At 34.4% G+C, this 17,612-nt stretch overlaps 2 protein-coding genes and 1 pseudogene across 2 annotated transcripts; 2 read left to right on the top strand and 1 right to left on the bottom strand.

Moving 5' to 3' along the window:
* The first annotated feature begins 4,270 nt into the window (after window positions 1-4,270).
* Window positions 4,271-7,372, top strand: LOC120167213 (calreticulin). The gene is made up of 14 exons (XM_039176295.1): window positions 4,271-4,383; window positions 5,085-5,192; window positions 5,277-5,469; window positions 5,564-5,822; window positions 5,908-5,964; window positions 6,061-6,108; window positions 6,194-6,280; window positions 6,362-6,419; window positions 6,515-6,582; window positions 6,674-6,769; window positions 6,853-6,900; window positions 6,979-7,008; window positions 7,098-7,205; window positions 7,299-7,372. The coding sequence occupies exons 1-14, from the start codon at window positions 4,284-4,286 to the stop codon at window positions 7,308-7,310; spliced, it is 1,272 nt and encodes a 423-aa protein (XP_039032226.1). The 5' UTR covers window positions 4,271-4,283; the 3' UTR covers window positions 7,311-7,372.
* A 599-nt stretch (window positions 7,373-7,971) lies between these two features.
* On the bottom strand, window positions 7,972-9,410 carry LOC120167320 (annotated as a pseudogene).
* A 6,370-nt stretch (window positions 9,411-15,780) lies between these two features.
* Window positions 15,781-16,913, top strand: LOC120167263. Its single transcript, XM_039176333.1, has 4 exons — window positions 15,781-15,916; window positions 16,203-16,313; window positions 16,440-16,495; window positions 16,587-16,913. Exons 2-4 carry the CDS (start codon window positions 16,211-16,213, stop codon window positions 16,896-16,898), a joined length of 471 nt encoding a protein of 156 aa, XP_039032264.1. The 5' UTR covers window positions 15,781-15,916; window positions 16,203-16,210; the 3' UTR covers window positions 16,899-16,913.
* The last annotated feature ends 699 nt before the right edge of the window (window positions 16,914-17,612 follow it).

Below are 17,612 nucleotides of genomic sequence, written 5' to 3'. Positions count from 1 at the left end.
AGTACAAAATAATTGTTTATTCATAATGTTCCAAATCTTGGAAGCATGATAGACTTTCCATTGATCCCATGTTTCTCTGTTTTGTAGATATATGGGTGAATATACCCTGCATGTAGGGTTGAAGTGAACCCCAACTGTGAATCAACATAGAATTTTATGTTAGGGATGACGAACTTGTAATTTTTTTTTAAGAAATATAAGTTTATAAAATTTTAGGGAAACGAAATAAATTTTTAATAAACAATAAAAAAATATCTAAACTATATACAAATTTGAATTTTACAGGGAACAACCGTCCCTATCTACCCCACTTAAGTCCATCTCTAAACCAACCATGTTATATATATAATTCAACAGCTCATTGACATCTCAACTCCATTAATGAATTTTTTTCTCTCAACCCTAAAATTTTTAGTTGCTTGCTCCATTTTCTTCTTTGATTGTAGGCGGCGACACCAACCTTAGTGTTGTTTGCCGCCGCTAATAATTTTCATCCTTTTTTTAACATTATATCTTTGTTTTTCCTTTGTTTTGTTTTTTTAATAATTATGTTTTTAGGACACATTTTACTATGCTTTTGTAACATATTTTTCTTTACCTTTTAGTATGTTTTCGGTCGTTTGACCATTGTTTTCATTTATCGTTTTCCACAGGGTTGAGTTTGATATTGTCACGACTGATCAAGATGATACTTATTTGTTATCATGATGATTTTCCATACATTGGATCATTGGATTGATTTGGATATGAGATTTGCGTTTGTGGATATTTTCTCACGTCGCTCGACTTTAATTTTAGATTTGTCAGTGATCTTTTAAGTAGCTTCATCCCCTTTTGTGGTTTATTTACTGATGCGGTCAGATTTGTTCATGTCTATTTTTTATTCGAGCTTTTTGGTTAGGTTATTTAATCTTTTTCTTGTTTGATCCTTGTGTGATCTAGGTGGCTATTTTTTATGTCAATGATTATATGAAAATATCCTAATTATATGTTTAGTTTACGGTTACACTTGTAAACCTTTATGATAATTTTCAATATTTCTTTAGTATTCAAAGTTGAACTTTAAAATCATAATTAATATATTTTATAAATACATTTAATTAATTTCATTAACAATTTAATTGAAATATTATTTTTATCCGTCAAATATTATCTAAAATTACTCTAAGGACTCGTAATTAATTTGTTACTAATTTCGCTTATGATAAAATTAATAATCTTCAAAATACATCTAATTCACATGAGTTTTGGATAAACCGGGATACAAGTCCTCAAAGAGATCAAACTTGTGGTATAAATGGTAAGCAGTAAATAAACTTCCTCGAACACAATTAATAATATAAGTATCTAATCGAAGAAAATTCAAATTTTAAAGTGAATATATATCCACTATAAACTTGAATAATTACCTTGACCCGTATTCTTTTTTTTAGAGCATTTCGACATCCGACATTTTATTTTCGGCTAAAAATGTCATTATTTTGGAGTGTTAATATATCGTTAATTAATAATTTTCATCCACGAAAGGATCCTTTTATCTTAAAATGAAATATTATATCCAAAATACTTAAAAATGTATATAATAAAAACTAAAATCATCGTTTTAATAAATATCGAGACTAATTTTAATATTATGCTTCAAAGAAATCTTTTGTTTTTATTTATCAGCAATAGTTGGGCACATAATGTTAAGTAAATTACATAATTAATAACTAAACTTTTTTCCACTCTTATTTTGATTACTATATTTTAAAAGTTTTTAATTTAATAATTAACGACGTGGCTGGAGAAAACAACCTGGTGACAGAAAATTTAATGTATAAAGTTTAGTCATTAAATTAAAAATTTTAAACTACAATGACCAAAATAAGAATGAAAAAGAAGTTCAGTCATTAATTATATAGTTTACCCAAAATGATAATAATTTATCCATGTCACGTTATGCAATGAATTTTGAGTGGCTTACAATCCAAGCATAAAAGTACAAATTTAAAAAGGAAAAAAGGTGCCGGCTTTAGCCCGCTTTGTAGATTATTGAATCTCGAGTCAATGGCCTACCAAAATTATCTTATTTGGTGGATTTATCTCTATGATTTTTCTTTAATGATATATTATAATTAAAATATAATTATATTAAAGCTTTATTAATATAAACATATTTATAGTTAAAATATTTAAAAATCATTTTATTTTAACAATGTGAAACTTTAAATTTTCATGAATTTTTCTAGTTTCATATCGTTTAAATAGAAGAGTTTTAAAGTACAGAGTTTAGATAGGAGGGATTTTATAGGGATGGGCATATGTATGGTTTTTGATCTATTCAACCCGATTCGAGAGTAAGGAATCTTCTACTCGATATCCGATTCGATCAAAACAAGATTTCATCTGATTCGAATCCAACCCGATATATAACTTATAAATTCGACCTGATTCGACCCGACCCAAAATAATAAAAAAAATTATTTTTATTCAATAAAAACATAACTTAATTGAAAAAAATAATATATATAGGGGTATTATTGTAATTATTCCTAAATATATAAGGTAAAATTATATATTTTTTGGATCAAGTCGGGTTTTTTCACCATAAACCCGACCACGACCAAACCCGAACATCACATTTAAAAAAACCCGACCCGACCCGAATCTAATTTTTTTTAAGATCCGACCCAATCGGGACGGGTCGGGTTCAGATCTCATGCCCATCCCTAGGATTTTAAGTGTTGAATGTAGTCCTTTAAACATACATTTTTGGAATATAACTAAAGATAAGGCTAATATACATGCGTAGCTGCCATTGTTAGGTTCGTGTTTGAGTAAATACAGGCGAATTTATAAAATTTTAAGTAGAGTAGAATTTATAAAATTTTAGGGGATGAAAATATATTTTTAATAGAAAATACAAAAAAAATATTTAAAATACATAGGAATTTAAAACTTCTAGAGAGGGAGATCGCCCTCACCCGCCCCTCTCTAGGTCCATCCTTATATCCTACATTTATTATTTTTTTAATAAGATTTGTATTTTTTTTATTTTTCTTTTCTTTTTTTAATCCAATTTTTATAAGTATTGACCTATGTATGTCACAGTAATAAAAAAACATCTTATTTTCTTTCATTTCAGTCAAACTTTTTTTAAAAATTAATCAATGTTTGTCACATAAATAAAAAAGATTTTTTACAAAAAAATATTTCTATATAACATATTTTTATCTTACATAATAAAAAAAAGAGTTTCAATCTAAAAAATAATCTAAAAAGAAATATTACCGTCGGCATTATTTTTTTTAGATGATATTTAGGTAAAATATCCCACCATTAACTCGTAGGTGGACCCCCTGACATCTACCACTAAATAATTGCCACGTTTAACACAGTCCCGATAACTGAAACTCCTGAGGGTGCGTTTGGTTCACGGAATATAAGATTACCAGTGGGAATGTAAGATTACCAAGGAATAGCATTACTGGGAATGTTGTATTTTGTGTTTGGTTGGCTTAGCAGGAATGTAAGATTACCGTGTTTGGTTAAAGGAATAAAAGATTATTGGAATGTATATTTGACCAAATTGTCCTAATTATATATTTGTGTAATATTACAAGTTGGAAAATATTTATATATTTTCTTTAAAAAAATTAAATTCATAATATTTATATATTTTTTACAAAATTAAAAATAAAAAAAAGTTTAATGAAAGGGTAAAATTTTATTTAAACCCTTGAACTTTATATAAAATTTTAATTATAGATTTTTTTTTGTAAATCTAAAATAATTTAAGGATAAATTTGTAATTTAACATTCGTAAAATTTTTATTATTCGATGACAGAATAAATATATTTTTGAAAAAAAATAAAAATTTAAGGGCATTTTAGTCCAAAACGCCGGTAATCCAACAATACCTAAGAAAAGGGAGGTAATGACATTCCCGGTAATATACCCCAAAAAATCCACTATTGGTAATCTTACATTACCGGGAATAGGATTCCCAGGCTAACCAAACGGGGGAATGTGGATTCCATTCCCATGGGAATCCCACATTCCCCAATCCAAACACCCCCTGAATGTAAACCCCTTAAAACTCCTCCTACGTGTCACGTCAAAATCCTTCCCAATAGTTCCTAGCCACGTCAATCTATAAATGACGTGTGATTTATCCATTGGCTGGTATAATCCACGTCATTTTCTCACTGGACCGTAGTCCGTACCGCACCAGTGGGCTCAACGACTACTATATAAGGGGAAGCCCGTCATTCTGCCTCCCTCACTCTGCAGCTTCACTATGGCTATTCACAAACGAAACCCTCTTCTGGTTTCTGCGATCTTTGTATCTCTCCTCGCTATTGCCTCTGCTAAAGTATTCTTCGAAGAACGCTTTGATGGTAAATCATTTTCGACTCATCGTTTCTCCGCTTTCTCTTACTAAATCTGTCCGTTGTATGTGAACCTTTAGATCGGCTTGCTTTCGTCATTGGAATCTGTTTTGTAGAGATTTATGATTTTTCATTTTGGTCTAATTTGAACGGATCTGTGATATTTATGTGTTAATTAGGCGATCCGGTTGTTTTTTGATTCGCTCACTACTCAAATGCTTAATTAGGTTTGAAAATTCAATTTGTTCGATTGTATCTGCGTATTTGATTTTAGATTTGTTTGTAAAATGTAGTTAGTTTTAGTAATGTGGTTTTGATAATAAATGCCTGTGATTTGTGAATGCTAGAGTCTCTAGCGTTCGATTGATTTTAACTTCAGAGGAAATTAAAATGTAATTATATTAGCATTTGGCGTTTATTTTTACTGTGTACTGTTTATTAATAATTTAGAGTGTGTTTGTTTATTCCTAGATAGAAATAATTTTAAAATTAAGGAATCAAGCAGAAACAGTAGCTACGATTTAATTTACTATTCCTAGTTAGATTCCTATGATTCTCTATCCATTTTGAAATTTTAAAGAGAACTCATGAAAAGGATGCTACTTGTTTTGATTTTACCTTTTCACATTTCACTGTTTTTAAATAGTACATTTTTCATTTATTTTTGGCTAATTTTGCTGCTTTTTCATTCCCGGTTTGTGAAACTAAAGATGGATGGGAAACTCGGTGGGTAAAATCTGACTGGAAAAGAGATGAGAACATGGCCGGGGAGTGGAATTACACTTCTGGAAAATGGAATGGAGATCCTAATGACAAAGGTAACCTTCTGGAAATTTACTGGTAAAGCTATCTTTTTACCCCTTGTTTCAAGGTAATTACTAATTGCTTTTTATTTTGTACAGGCATTCAAACTAGTGAAGATTACAGGTTCTATGCTATTTCAGCTGAGTTTCCAGAAGTGAACAACAAGGACAAGACTCTAGCGTTCCAATTTTCTGTCAAGCATGAGCAGAAGCTTGATTGTGGTGGTGGCTACATGAAGTTGATCAGCGGTGACATTGACCAGAAGAAATTTGGTGGTGAAACCCCATACAGGTTGTTGCATCCCTTGTGATCGAATCTACTCGTATCTCTAAAAGATATTGCTGTTATTGATATACTGATTTTTTGTTATTTTGGTTGGTTGCAGCATCATGTTTGGACCTGATATCTGCGGCTATAGCACCAAGAAAGTACATGCTATTCTTACCTACAATGGGACAAACCACTTGATCAAAAAGGAAGTTCCTTGTGAGACTGACCAACTCACTCATGTTTATACATTCATTCTCCGTCCTGATGCTACCTACAGCATCCTTATTGATAATGTTGAGAAACAAACTGGTAGCTTATACACCGATTGGGATCTTCTTCCGCCAAAGAAAATCAAGGATCCTGAGGCCAAGAAGGTAATCGGTCAAATCTATTCTCAGTCGATGTCTTTTTGGTTTATTTTGTTCTCATATAATTTTTAGTATTTTGCATCATGGACAGCCTGAAGATTGGGATGACAAAGAATACATCTCTGATCCCGAAGATAAGAAGCCGGAGGTAATAATCTTTTTTCCTCCATTCTCTTATGCTACTTTATATAAACTTCATGAAAATGTAAAGCCAAGCTAATCTCTGGTGTTTTGATTACTATAGGGATATGATGACATTCCCAAAGAGATCACAGACCCTGATGCTAAGAAGGTAGTCATTTAATTCTTTGGGATGCTTTTGTTATGAAGTTCTATGCCTTTATGATGAAGATTAATGTTAAAATCATTTGTGTCAGCCTGAAGATTGGGATGATGAAGAAGATGGTGAATGGACAGCTCCAACCATTCCCAATCCAGAATACAAGGGCCCGTGGAAGCCCAAGGTTTGTGAAATCCTGATCTACAAGCGGCTTTTTAGTATTATTTTTGAATCAGTATTGTGTAAAAGTTTCCTCTATCTGCAGAAAATCAAGAACCCTAACTACAAGGGAAAGTGGAAGGCACCGATGATTGACAACCCCGGTTTATTGCTATTCCTTTCCTCTCATGCCCTTTTCTTTTTATTCTAAACAACAATATTTTAGGTTACTTATTACCATGTTTTCCTATGTCCATAGATTTCAAGGATGATCCCGATCTCTATGTTTTCCCCAACTTGAAGTATGTTGGTGTCGAGTTGTGGCAGGTATTCCTTCGCCCTTTTTTTCTATTCCACTGATGTTATTATTCCATGCTATTTTAGAACTATAACAAGATAAATGTTTGTGCTTTGTCAGGTGAAATCCGGAACACTGTTTGATAACATCTTAGTTGCTGATGATGTCGAGTATGCCAAGAAACTAGCTGAAGAAACATGGGGCAAGCAGAAGGATGTATGTGCATCTCTATATTTTGAGTGAATATATATATCATAGTTGGATTTTGTCATATGCGGTTATGTTATTGCCTTTTGCAGGCTGAGAAGGCAGCATTTGAGGAGGAAGAGAAAAAAAGAGAGGAAGAGGTATTGCTTTTTGCTAAGAAGTTGTCTTATTTGTTAGTTATTGAATTTTCTGTCTAACTAATCAAACGTGATGTTCAGGAATCAAAGGACGACCCTGTTGATTCTGATGTAAGCATTCAACATTCCTTCTAAGAATATAAATGATTTCATTGTTTGCCATATTGTTCTGGTTTTCACGGTGTTAACTAACCTTTCAGGCTGAGGACGAGGATGATGATACCGGTGATGCTGAAGGAAGCGAGTCTGATTCCGATACCAAGTCGGACTCCAGCAAAGACAGTGCTGAGGAAGATGCAGTAGAACATGTATGTTATTTGCCTATTTTGGTGATAAAATATTATCGTTAGTGTTTTGTGTACAATACGTATATTGATCGATCTTCGTCTTTTTATGCGCAGGATGAACTATAAGGCAAGAGCACTTCAATATTTTGCTGACAAATTGGTTAACAAGTTAAGTTTTCCATTAGTTAGAAAAAGAATTGTAGTGTTGGGAGTTTTTCTTTAGAGGAGGATTTGCATACTGCGTACAAGCAGAGAAGACAAGGCAAGCGAAAAGTGAGTAATGCGTTCTAGTATGGTTAATGAAAGAGGGGGATGGATTTTATGATGAGACTAAAGATTTATCCAATAGCTTTTGACATTTCAAGTTCAATCTCATGTTTGATTCCACTTTACTTTCCCTGCTCTTCTCTGTTGAAAATTTTAATATTAATATAATTATATATGTTTTAAGTCTAACGGGTGTTCGTTGGGACAAATGGTCCATGCATGGGTTTTGTGGTCTTCGATAGTGTTCTCCTGTAGCTACAACAAAGGTCCCGTCGACGTTGATCTTAATTGATTCAACCGACAATCGAATCCAACTTTGCCTTTTAGGCTTGGAGGAAGAGCTGAAGCTAGGATTAGTAGCTTATAAACGAGCTTGTTCGTGAACATAAACAAATTAAACACATCTCTATTCGTATCCGTTCGTTTATTAAATAAATATAAAAAAATTGTTCATATTTATTTAGATTAATAAACAAACGTTATATCTTAGTTTCTGTCTTGCTGATGATGTGCCAAGAAACTAGAATACAATTGGAATTTGTTGTAAAATGCTGTGAAGGAAGGAGTTGATATTTGTTTCAGATGATCCATGCCTCCCAGTGGATTTGAGACATATTTCTCGAAGCTCTCTAGCTCTTCGCCTCATTTGTTCGACCTCATTATCGCTCTTTGTATCCATCAACCTTTTAACTAGAACGGAAATATGGTCTCTTGTCGTCATCGAACCATGTTGCTTCATCCGCCAGCCGATCTTCCAGTCCTCCACGATCAGCTTACTGTTGAGGTTTTGATCGGCAAACAGAGGAAAAGTAAGAAAAGGAGTGCCAGCAAATATGCCTTCTCTAACCGAATTCCACCCGCAGTGACTCCAAAACCCCCCAATGGAAGGATGGCATAACACCTTCAGTTGGTCACACCAAGGCACCACCAATCCCTTATCGCCGCAGTCTTTTATTTCCTCGCGAGCCACCAACAAGAACCGAACGCCGCTACCCCGCAAACCGGCTGTTATTTCCTCCATCTGAGCACTCGAAACCGAAAGAAAACTACCCATCGATACGTACAGGACAGAGTTACTAGGTTGTGTGTCAAGCCATTGTAAGCAGTAGGCTTTGTCGCCATGGTTCGAGTTCATGTAAGGTATGCAAGGGCCGACTGCGTAGATGGAGAGGGACAACTCTGCCTTTAAGGTGTCGATGGTTCGAGATTCGAGCTCGTAGATCGAAGGAAACAACAGATAATCTGCCTTATGCACCGACGAAATACACCCCAATATTTGCTTCAATATAAGCGGATAGATCCCTCCATTAAAACCAGGAAGGTCCAACAAACGTGTCGGAGAAACCCCATAAATGTAGTCAACTTGCTCATTCTCGTTGCCTGCAGTAATTAGAACAGTAGATTGAAAACAGAATGAATGTAAAAAAAAAAGGTATACAAACAAGAATGGTGGTGCATTTTACCTAGAAAATCCACCGGAAAGTGGCCGTTTTCCCGGAAAAGATGAAAATGGTGAAATACCGAGAACATTGCGGTTGACATGGGCCAAAATGACGCCACAGGAATGTTCCTCCTGTTTCCAACAGATACCGCCCAAAAAAGATGCGTGTCGGCTATAATGAGCGCCGGCGGAAGCTCAAGTTCATCCAGGAGCTGCTCAAATGGAACCTCCATCTTTGTCCAAACAGCTTCCAAGAATCAAACCATGTCAGAAGCTCGGACTTGCTCCGATGGCACGATGTTCGGTATACAGCGTAACCGGATGTTACCACGTTTCTCGTCGGAGCCTATGAAGCTAACCCACTCCTCGGTCACCACAAAGGTGATGAGAATGTTGTCGGATTTTGAAACTAGTACCTTGCAAAGGTTCATTAAGGGGTTGATGTGGCCTCGACCAGGGTACGGTATGGCCACTATGTGGCAAACGGCCACCGGCTTTGCTCTAGCGACGGAGCTCATGTGTCGATCTTGTTTTCGACCTGGTGGGAAGTGGGAACTAAGATGTTGAAAGGTGACACTTGGGAGCAAGAGCCTTGAAATTGGATTCTTAAGAAAACAATGAAGAAGTGCTCGGGAGAGATGGATCCTAGAAATGCTAAAATATGCACATGTATTCGAATAAAATATAATGTTGTGAAGCTTGATTTGCATTTCATTATACCTCAAATTGTATCATTTTCAATCTTGCTCTAAATAGTAATTATTAAAGTTATTAAATCAAATTTTATTATTAATCGTAATACAAAATTTTAAGTGACGTGATACATGTCATGTCAATAATTTAATATATATAAAAATATAATGTCTATAATATGAGTTGATCATTAGTCAACTAACGGTTTCCATCAAACAACGTTTGTTTTAATAAAAAATTGAAACGTCGGAACTAAAATACTCTAAAACATATTATAGGGGGTAAAATGACCATTTGTGCATACATTAGGAGATAATTTTATGCATACATTAGGAGATAATTTTATCATTATATTTTAAATTTATTGAGTCAAATTTTATTATTAATCATAATATACATAAGTTATAGATTTTAGTTATTATTTTCTAATTTGACCATTTGAAATTTCCGTAATTTATCATATTGTTAGTTTTATATTTGAGTTAGGACTAAAATCTAAAATTTTAAAATTCAAAATGTACATAGACTAAAATTGATTAAATTAGATTGGGAAACTAAATTCAAAATTTATAGAAAATATAAGGACTAATGACAGTATTTTGACCAACGTTAAAAAGTGGAATTTAGGTCTGGTATAATAAAAGGGCGATTACTCATTTATTTATTTAATTTCGTTTCATTTATCAAGGAAAGTGTCTGTTCCACGTGATTCTGCATTTACAACTAGGATTGTAAACGAGCCGAGTCGAGTTTGAGTATTGCTGATCTCGACTCGAACTCGAAAAGTTTAAAATTAGGCTCGACTCGACTCGAACATTCACAAGCTAAAAATTCTTAAGCTCAGATCGAACTCGAAATATAATATTGAAACTCGACTCGAACTCGAAAAGGCTCAAACTCAAAAAAATTTCAAGAGCTCGATTTTGAGCTTAATTCAAGCTCGAACTCAAACTCGAATTTAAACTTACAAAAATATTATTTTACATTTAAAAATATATTTTTTAAAAATTATAATTATCAATAATGTATTGTTAATATATTTTTAATAATGTAATTTTAAAAAATCTAAAATTATAATATAACATTTTTTTCGAGTAGTTCGCGAGCTTTTCGAGTCGAGTATTAAGTAGCTCGTTTTAGCTCGTTAATAATTCGAGTCGAGTTCGAGCTCGAGTCGAGTTCATTCAATTCGAGTGTTGATCAAACTTTGACCGAGTCTATCTCGAGTAGCTCACGATCTGTCTCGTCTCATTTACATCCCTATTTACAACCCATGCGCATTCTTTTAGAAATAGAATGGGAAAAATCCGGGTTTAGTCCTCCACAATTTGATACTGATTTGATTAAGTCCTTCATCCGACAACTTTATTAGTAATTGATTAAGTCCTTATTTCAGATTCACATTACTTTGACTGGTTTATATTTCTATTTTCAAATAAATGCTGAACTTGAACAGGGAAGAATTCTATTATGATGTTCTTCATAAACATTGAAGAATTTCGTATATTACCTCGTTCAAATTATTAATACAAAGCTTTTGTATTGCGTTAGAATTTGTGCATTTGAGATTGACATTATGATTTTGTCTTTTGATTCATGCTTTGTATGGTGAGGATGGATGATCGATGTTGTCTGATGTAGTGGTGTTTTTGGATGAATTTGAGGAAGCAGTATACAAGATAATCAGTGGCGGATCTAAAAATATTTTTTAGAATGAGTACACATATGTTAATATCATAGAATTTTTAAATGGGGTGAGCACCATCAATAAAATAAGTAATTAACTGAAGAAAATTCGGATTTTAAGGTGTGCACGTCCACCCTTGATTACATGTTCATCCATCGCTCGTGCTCTTCAAGATCTCAAAAGATAACAACAATCTCCTAACCATTAAAATCGTTCACTTTGTACTAATATGAAAACCTTACATAGCTAATATGGACATCAATCTAAACTGAATGTTAACTTGTTAACTGAAGTATGATAAAATTTGATTACAAAATCTCAAACGATTATACAGCTGAAACGGTTTTGAGATCAAATTTTATCGTATCTCAGTTAGCATTGTTAACGTTCAACTTAGACGACTGTCAATTTTTTAACAGAAAATGACAAGTTTGGAACATATGAATACTTAAATAAATATTTTGTAATTCTTAATAGTCGATGAACTCTAAAAAGCAACAATCTATAGTCAGTATACTATTTTATAACTTTTAATAGTCATGAGACTCAATAAAACAATATCTTGTAGTAGGGTAGTATTTGTGTACTTTACCCATTTTTAAAAACTCTTTAACCTCCTCTCACAAGTCACCATGTCTAGCCTAAAATTCCTGTATGGCTCACTTTCTCTCACCGTCGCCTCAAGGCTCTTGTTTTGTGGTGCATCGTCATCGATTCCTCAGGTAAGTTTCATCTTTTTAGGAAAACAACGCAACAGAAATCATGTAGAATATTTTTCTTTGGGGAAGAAGGTCCTAAAGTGTAATAACCTATATCACACACAATACTAAATTGTGATTGCCGTGTCGCGATTGCAAATGTTACTTACCGTTACATAACTATTGTTAAATTATGATTGCAGTGTGATGAGACAATGACCCTAGGGTTGGTAATGGTAATGGTAATGGTGATGGTGATGGTAATTTCAGAGGTTTTGATTATCTTGTTGATGGTTTGGTTGTTAAAATACTAAGTCGGGTCCCTGCCGAGCACCTGGTGACGGTGTCGGCTAGTATGCAAGCAATGGAATGCTCTAATCTCTTCCCCTTGCTTTGCTCAAACGCATCTCCGACAAGGACCTCCTTCCGCTTCCTTTATCTTCTACCTACTAGAACGTGATCCGCCTCATGAGAAGAAAGCAAAAAACTCGATTTCTTTGTTCCTCTTTACGATGATGCCAAGGGATCACATTCGATTAAAAGAGCTTTTATCAATGGATCTTTAGTTGAACGATGGAAACATCAAATGCAGGGTCAGTCTGTTCTTCCGGTGGCTTCCTGCAATGGGTTGGTTTTGTTCAAATCTTGTGCTAGTCTCTCGTATGAATTTTATGCCGGCAATCCGATCACCGGAGAATTAATGACTTTGAAGCATTTAGATGGCAGAGATGGATTTTGTGGATTCTTTTATCACTCCCCAATGCAAGAGTACAAGCTACTCTATTGTAATCGGATAGAACATAGAACAAACAACCCCTTTGAATACACCATACTCACCCTAGGCTCAACCGAATGGAGGAGAACCCTCAGCTATCTTCCTCATCCAGTACGAGATCAATCGTCGGTGATACTCGATAACAAGATTTACTGGATGATTTCCGATACATGTAAACCCGACACCAAAATCCATGTCTCCGAATGCGAAAAGTCCATTCTGAGGTTCTACAGACAGTGAAAAGTTCCATACAATGTGTCATCCAAGTTACCCGTGCCTAGGAAGAAATTTGCACCAGAAGATGAAGCTGTTTGAGATGGAGGGTCGGCTAACATGCTTCGATTTGCGTGGACCAGAGGGTTATCTATGGATTTTCGATATCTCCGACGACGACAATTGTATCAGGGAATGGACTTGGATCTATACTCTCGACTTCAAATGGGACAGGAAGATGTTCCCTTTCAGAGATAATTCCTAGAGTTGCCATATAAAACTTGTTGGCATCCAAAACATGGAAGTATTACCGGTCCGCTACAATTTATCAACAGATACAGTGACAAAGGTTGAACTACAAGGGATAGAGTATCAATATATGTTCATATGGTATTGTTACCATTTATTTGATATCGATACCAATGAATGAGTATCTGTACCGAGTCACTTGGACCTAATTTGTAGTATCAATACTTCTATAAGGTATCAATACCAAAGGTAGGATATGAAATAATCTTCACGGAGGGTATTGGTACCAGATAAACTTTAATCAATAAATAATGTAAACATATATAATACAGATATTATTAAATTTGTAAAAGCATTTATATATATATCTATCATATTTAGTGGCCATGCACAATTCTATGATACTTCTTCTTGATCCATTTATGTGCTTTCTTAAGAGATTTCTTGATCTTCCCTTCGATGCTATACATCTTGTACCCTGTAAGCCTCATCTTTCTTTTCATATTTTGATCATTCCACCACTTGATCGATAAAGACGACTTCTTCTTCTTGGGAGTGACGTATTTACGATCGAAGGGAGGAGTTGGAGGGTAAGTCGAACCATAGGAAGGTGGCTTGTTTGTGCATTTCAACACGTTGCCATCTATGATTTCGAGACTTCGACCGCCATCGCCGCCAACGTATATTTGGTACGGTGAGGGCCGAGACTCCTCCATCAATCGACGCGTCCCGCCCCCCTCTTTGGCCTCCCTTTTGTGTTTTTTTTTTGTCAAGATTTTAGATTTTGAGGTAAAAGATGGAGAGGATAGCAATGCATGCTCCTTTTGTTACGGAAAAGAGAGGTTGAGGAATGAATGAAAGGTTGGTCGGTAGCTACTTTGGCTTCCATGGTTTAAATTAATCAATTTTTTGTTGTATTTTTATCTTTTTATGTGATATATAAATTTAAATTTGTGTAATTATACACATAAAATTTTAATTTTAATTTAATGGCATACATAAAAATTTGATTTTAATTCAACTGTACACATTTTAAAAATAAATACATCAATTTATTTTCAAATAAATATAATTATTTGTGTATATAATATACAAAAGTAAAACGATGTTATGTTGATAATAAATTTAAAATTTTATAAAAATTTAATTAGTTAATGTTTTTTAACTATATGAACTAACTAATGATAATACTATAAAAGTGAAGGCACAAGTTACAAAAATGAATAAAATGATCCTTTAGTGAATGAACTTTGTGACTTGTGCGGCACATTCATATGGATTAAATGTAACATTTTCTTTAATTTAAAAGAAATAATATATGTATAATTGTTTGACATTGGAATTGACATGTTAACAACCCTATATTATTACATGATTATGTGCCTAATAGGCTAACCCCTTTGCTTAATTCTAGGGATGTAAATGAATATCGTGTTCGATAAATTGTTCATATAGTATTTGTTTATGTTCGTTTATTAAGTTAAATAAATGAGTATAAATAAATTTTTTATGTTCATTTAATAAACCAATGAGCATGAACAGTGACGAGTCTAGTTCGTTTATCTTCATGAACAAGCTCGTTTATGTTCATGAACAAGCTCGTTTGAATACTCGTTTATAAGTTTATTTATTGACTTATTGATAAGCTTGTTTACTCAATTCTTCTTTTACTTTTTTTTACACTTTAAATATTGAAGAAGATAGAGATTAAAGTGAACATATTGTGGACTTTAAAGTTTAAACTATAAAACTTAAAGAGTTTAAGGGCTAATGTTGTAATTTTACCAATATGTCTATGAATGCTGATCGAAATTTTGACGAACATATAAACAAACATGTTTGCGAATGCTAAATGAACCAAACACTAACACGTTCAAAACAGATATAAGTTGAACATGAACACATTCAAAAACAAACAAACAAATATAAATATAATTTTATTCGTACAAATTCAATTTATTTATATAATAAGGCAAAAAAAAAATAGCAGGAGCGGTGGTGCAAGTGGAATCCAATCAAATAATGAAGGTCCTAAGCCCGTGGTGGAACTGCCCATGTGGGCATGGCATTGGTAACAAAGTAGGAAAGTTACACGACCAAGACAACAAATTTTTTTCTTTTCCTTTCTTAAATTGATCTATTTCACAAGGCAAAGCCTTGGGTCTTTAAATTTTCAACGGCAGAGTCGGGTTGTGTAATGTTATGTCACTGCTTCAACATTTAATGCTCAAAACCAGACATTTCTTCCACTGTTAAACCCTCCTCCATTTCTGTTTTTCTTCTACGTGCATTAGTGGTATTACTGGTTGCAGTGAAACGAAACAAATGGTGCTTGAAGTTCAGTTATAATGAGTGTTAATGGTTTGAAAGTTGAAGCTTTTTGTTCAATTTAATGAATACCCAGTTAGGTTTATCTGTTTTTATGCAAGCCCATTGTGACAAAGAAGGAGCTTGGTACATGGATCATGGGGTTTAGCCACTTTTGAAGAATTCAAGGTGACTTTATTTTCCACTTTTGGAGGACTATCTGCATTTCCATTGATTAATGTTTTTTTTTCCTTTGGAATTTGGCTTAGGGAGATCTGATTCACATGTTTATGTATTTTATGCCAGAAAACGCTTGATTTCTCTCATTTCAATTGGTTGCTTGAATCTGATCCATGGTCTCTCTTTGTCTGTTAACTGAATGAGCAATGTGAGCAAAATTAGGTATGGTTTTTGAATTTAAAGTTTGTTCCTTTTTCTTAGCCTTAAAACAAAAGGGTAATACTTGTTTTAGATTGACTTTTAGGGTCTTGTTTTCAGGGATTTAAATTGCGTTTTCTGTTTCGATATCGGTTGCATGTGAAATGATGGTTTCGGGCAGCACCTTTACCTCTATATAACGGCTGTTTCTCTGATAGCGGACCGCTGTTTAAATCCCTGCTTGTTTTGTTTGATAAATGATTGAAGTTGCTTGTTGAAGTTTAAATCTGAGTTAATGTTGATTTTGTAGATAAGATAATGGAGGTTGAAAGGAAACTTTCCAAGGGAGGATTTCTTCAATTGTTTGATTGGAATGGTAAATCTAGGAAGAAGCTCTTCTCGAACAATTCCGAGTTACCGGGTACATTCATGTTCTTCATCTATATGAATATGCATGTATTTCTTTTTGGTTTAATGTCTCCTTTTTTTCTTCATTATATGGACATGTTTGTAATCAATGCACTATTTGTTTGCATTTTGACTGTAGAAGAATCAAAGAGAGTAAAACCCGAGGAACATGTAGTGAAGCCGCCGCCTCTTATGGTGGGAAATTTGCTTCCTTTCCAGCTTTAGCTCAACTTGTTTATTTTGGTAATATGTTAGTTCCTGAGTATATTGTTTATTTGCATACCAGATGGAGGGGGATGAGTACACTGCCGCGTCGAATAATAGGTTAAGCGGTGATTTTAATTCTTCTTCTTCGGTGACTAGCGACGAAGGATACGGATCTAGAGTGCCTGGAGTTGTTGCTAGGCTTATGGGGTTAGACTCATTGCCGACACAAAATGTCTCCGAGTCTTCTTCTGTCCCGTACTCAGGGTCTTGCTCTCTTAGAGTATCGCATTACGAAAGAAGTACTCCTAGTTTATGGAACGAACATCAACCCACAGACTACACTAACATCTCTAACAAGCTTGACAGGTCGTCTTCAAATCACTCACCATAAGCTTTTGTCTACTATCAGGAGTCCAGCGTTCATCCCGACCAAGGATGCATCTTATATTATGGAGGCGTCTGCAAAGATTATCAAGGCTAGTTCTTAGGCAACTTCCGAAGGTAAAGTGCCATCATTTGGACCCTCTTCGGCTCCTTTTAAAATGCGGAATTTGAGGGAGAAAATTGAAGCTGCACATAAAGTATCGAGGCCTCAAAGAGCTGATGAGCCTAGTGAGACTATGGTGAGGCCTTTGAAAGTACAGCATAAGGACAAGATTCACAGTAAATCAGATTATACACCGACATTCAGGATAACTAAGGACTCGGAAAACAGCAGTTCTAACAGTTTAAGGAATAAGGGAAAATCAGTCTCACCCGCACAACAAGCAAGGGTTAATGTTAAGAGGAAAGAAGGGTCATCATCGAGCATAAGCGGGAGTTTTGTGAACCAGAAGAAGAGGAATGATGCTAAAAGAAAACAGTTCTCTACAAGCCAGTCGGATAAACAAAGGACTGTGGAGAAAAGACCTCGGCAAACAGGACTAACAGTGTGCTGAGGCAAAATAATCAGAAGCAGAATCGCTCATCTAATAAAGATAATTCAACGTCGAAGATTTCAACATCAGACCACCAAGGTAGAAACACAGGGTCCGTAAATGGTGCATTCGGCCTTAATTGGACCATAAACTCCAGGAAGACAGTCTCAGTGGCGACTGAAACTGCA

This window comes from Hibiscus syriacus, unplaced genomic scaffold (genome assembly GCF_006381635.1).
Source record: "Hibiscus syriacus cultivar Baekdansim isolate YM2019G1 unplaced genomic scaffold, ASM638163v2 tig00111671_pilon, whole genome shotgun sequence".
In the NCBI taxonomy this organism is placed as follows: domain Eukaryota; kingdom Viridiplantae; phylum Streptophyta; class Magnoliopsida; order Malvales; family Malvaceae; genus Hibiscus; species Hibiscus syriacus.
The sequence above is the reverse complement of the archived record's forward strand: the minus strand, read 5'-3'. Positions and strand labels throughout refer to the sequence as shown.

Coding starts and splice junctions, on each gene's coding strand:
- LOC120167213 (XM_039176295.1), top strand. CDS start 4,284: ATGGCTATTCACAAACGAAACCCTCTTCTGGTTTCTGCGATCTTTGTA. Junction 5,193..5,276: donor TGGAGATCCTAATGACAAAG/GTAACCTTCTGG, acceptor TATTTTGTACAG/GCATTCAAACTAGTGAAGAT. Junction 6,583..6,673: donor TTGGTGTCGAGTTGTGGCAG/GTATTCCTTCGC, acceptor GTGCTTTGTCAG/GTGAAATCCGGAACACTGTT.
- LOC120167263 (XM_039176333.1), top strand. CDS start 16,211: ATGGAGGTTGAAAGGAAACTTTCCAAGGGAGGATTTCTTCAATTGTTT. Junction 16,314..16,439: donor GAACAATTCCGAGTTACCGG/GTACATTCATGT, acceptor TTTTGACTGTAG/AAGAATCAAAGAGAGTAAAA. Junction 16,496..16,586: donor TGAAGCCGCCGCCTCTTATG/GTGGGAAATTTG, acceptor TTTGCATACCAG/ATGGAGGGGGATGAGTACAC.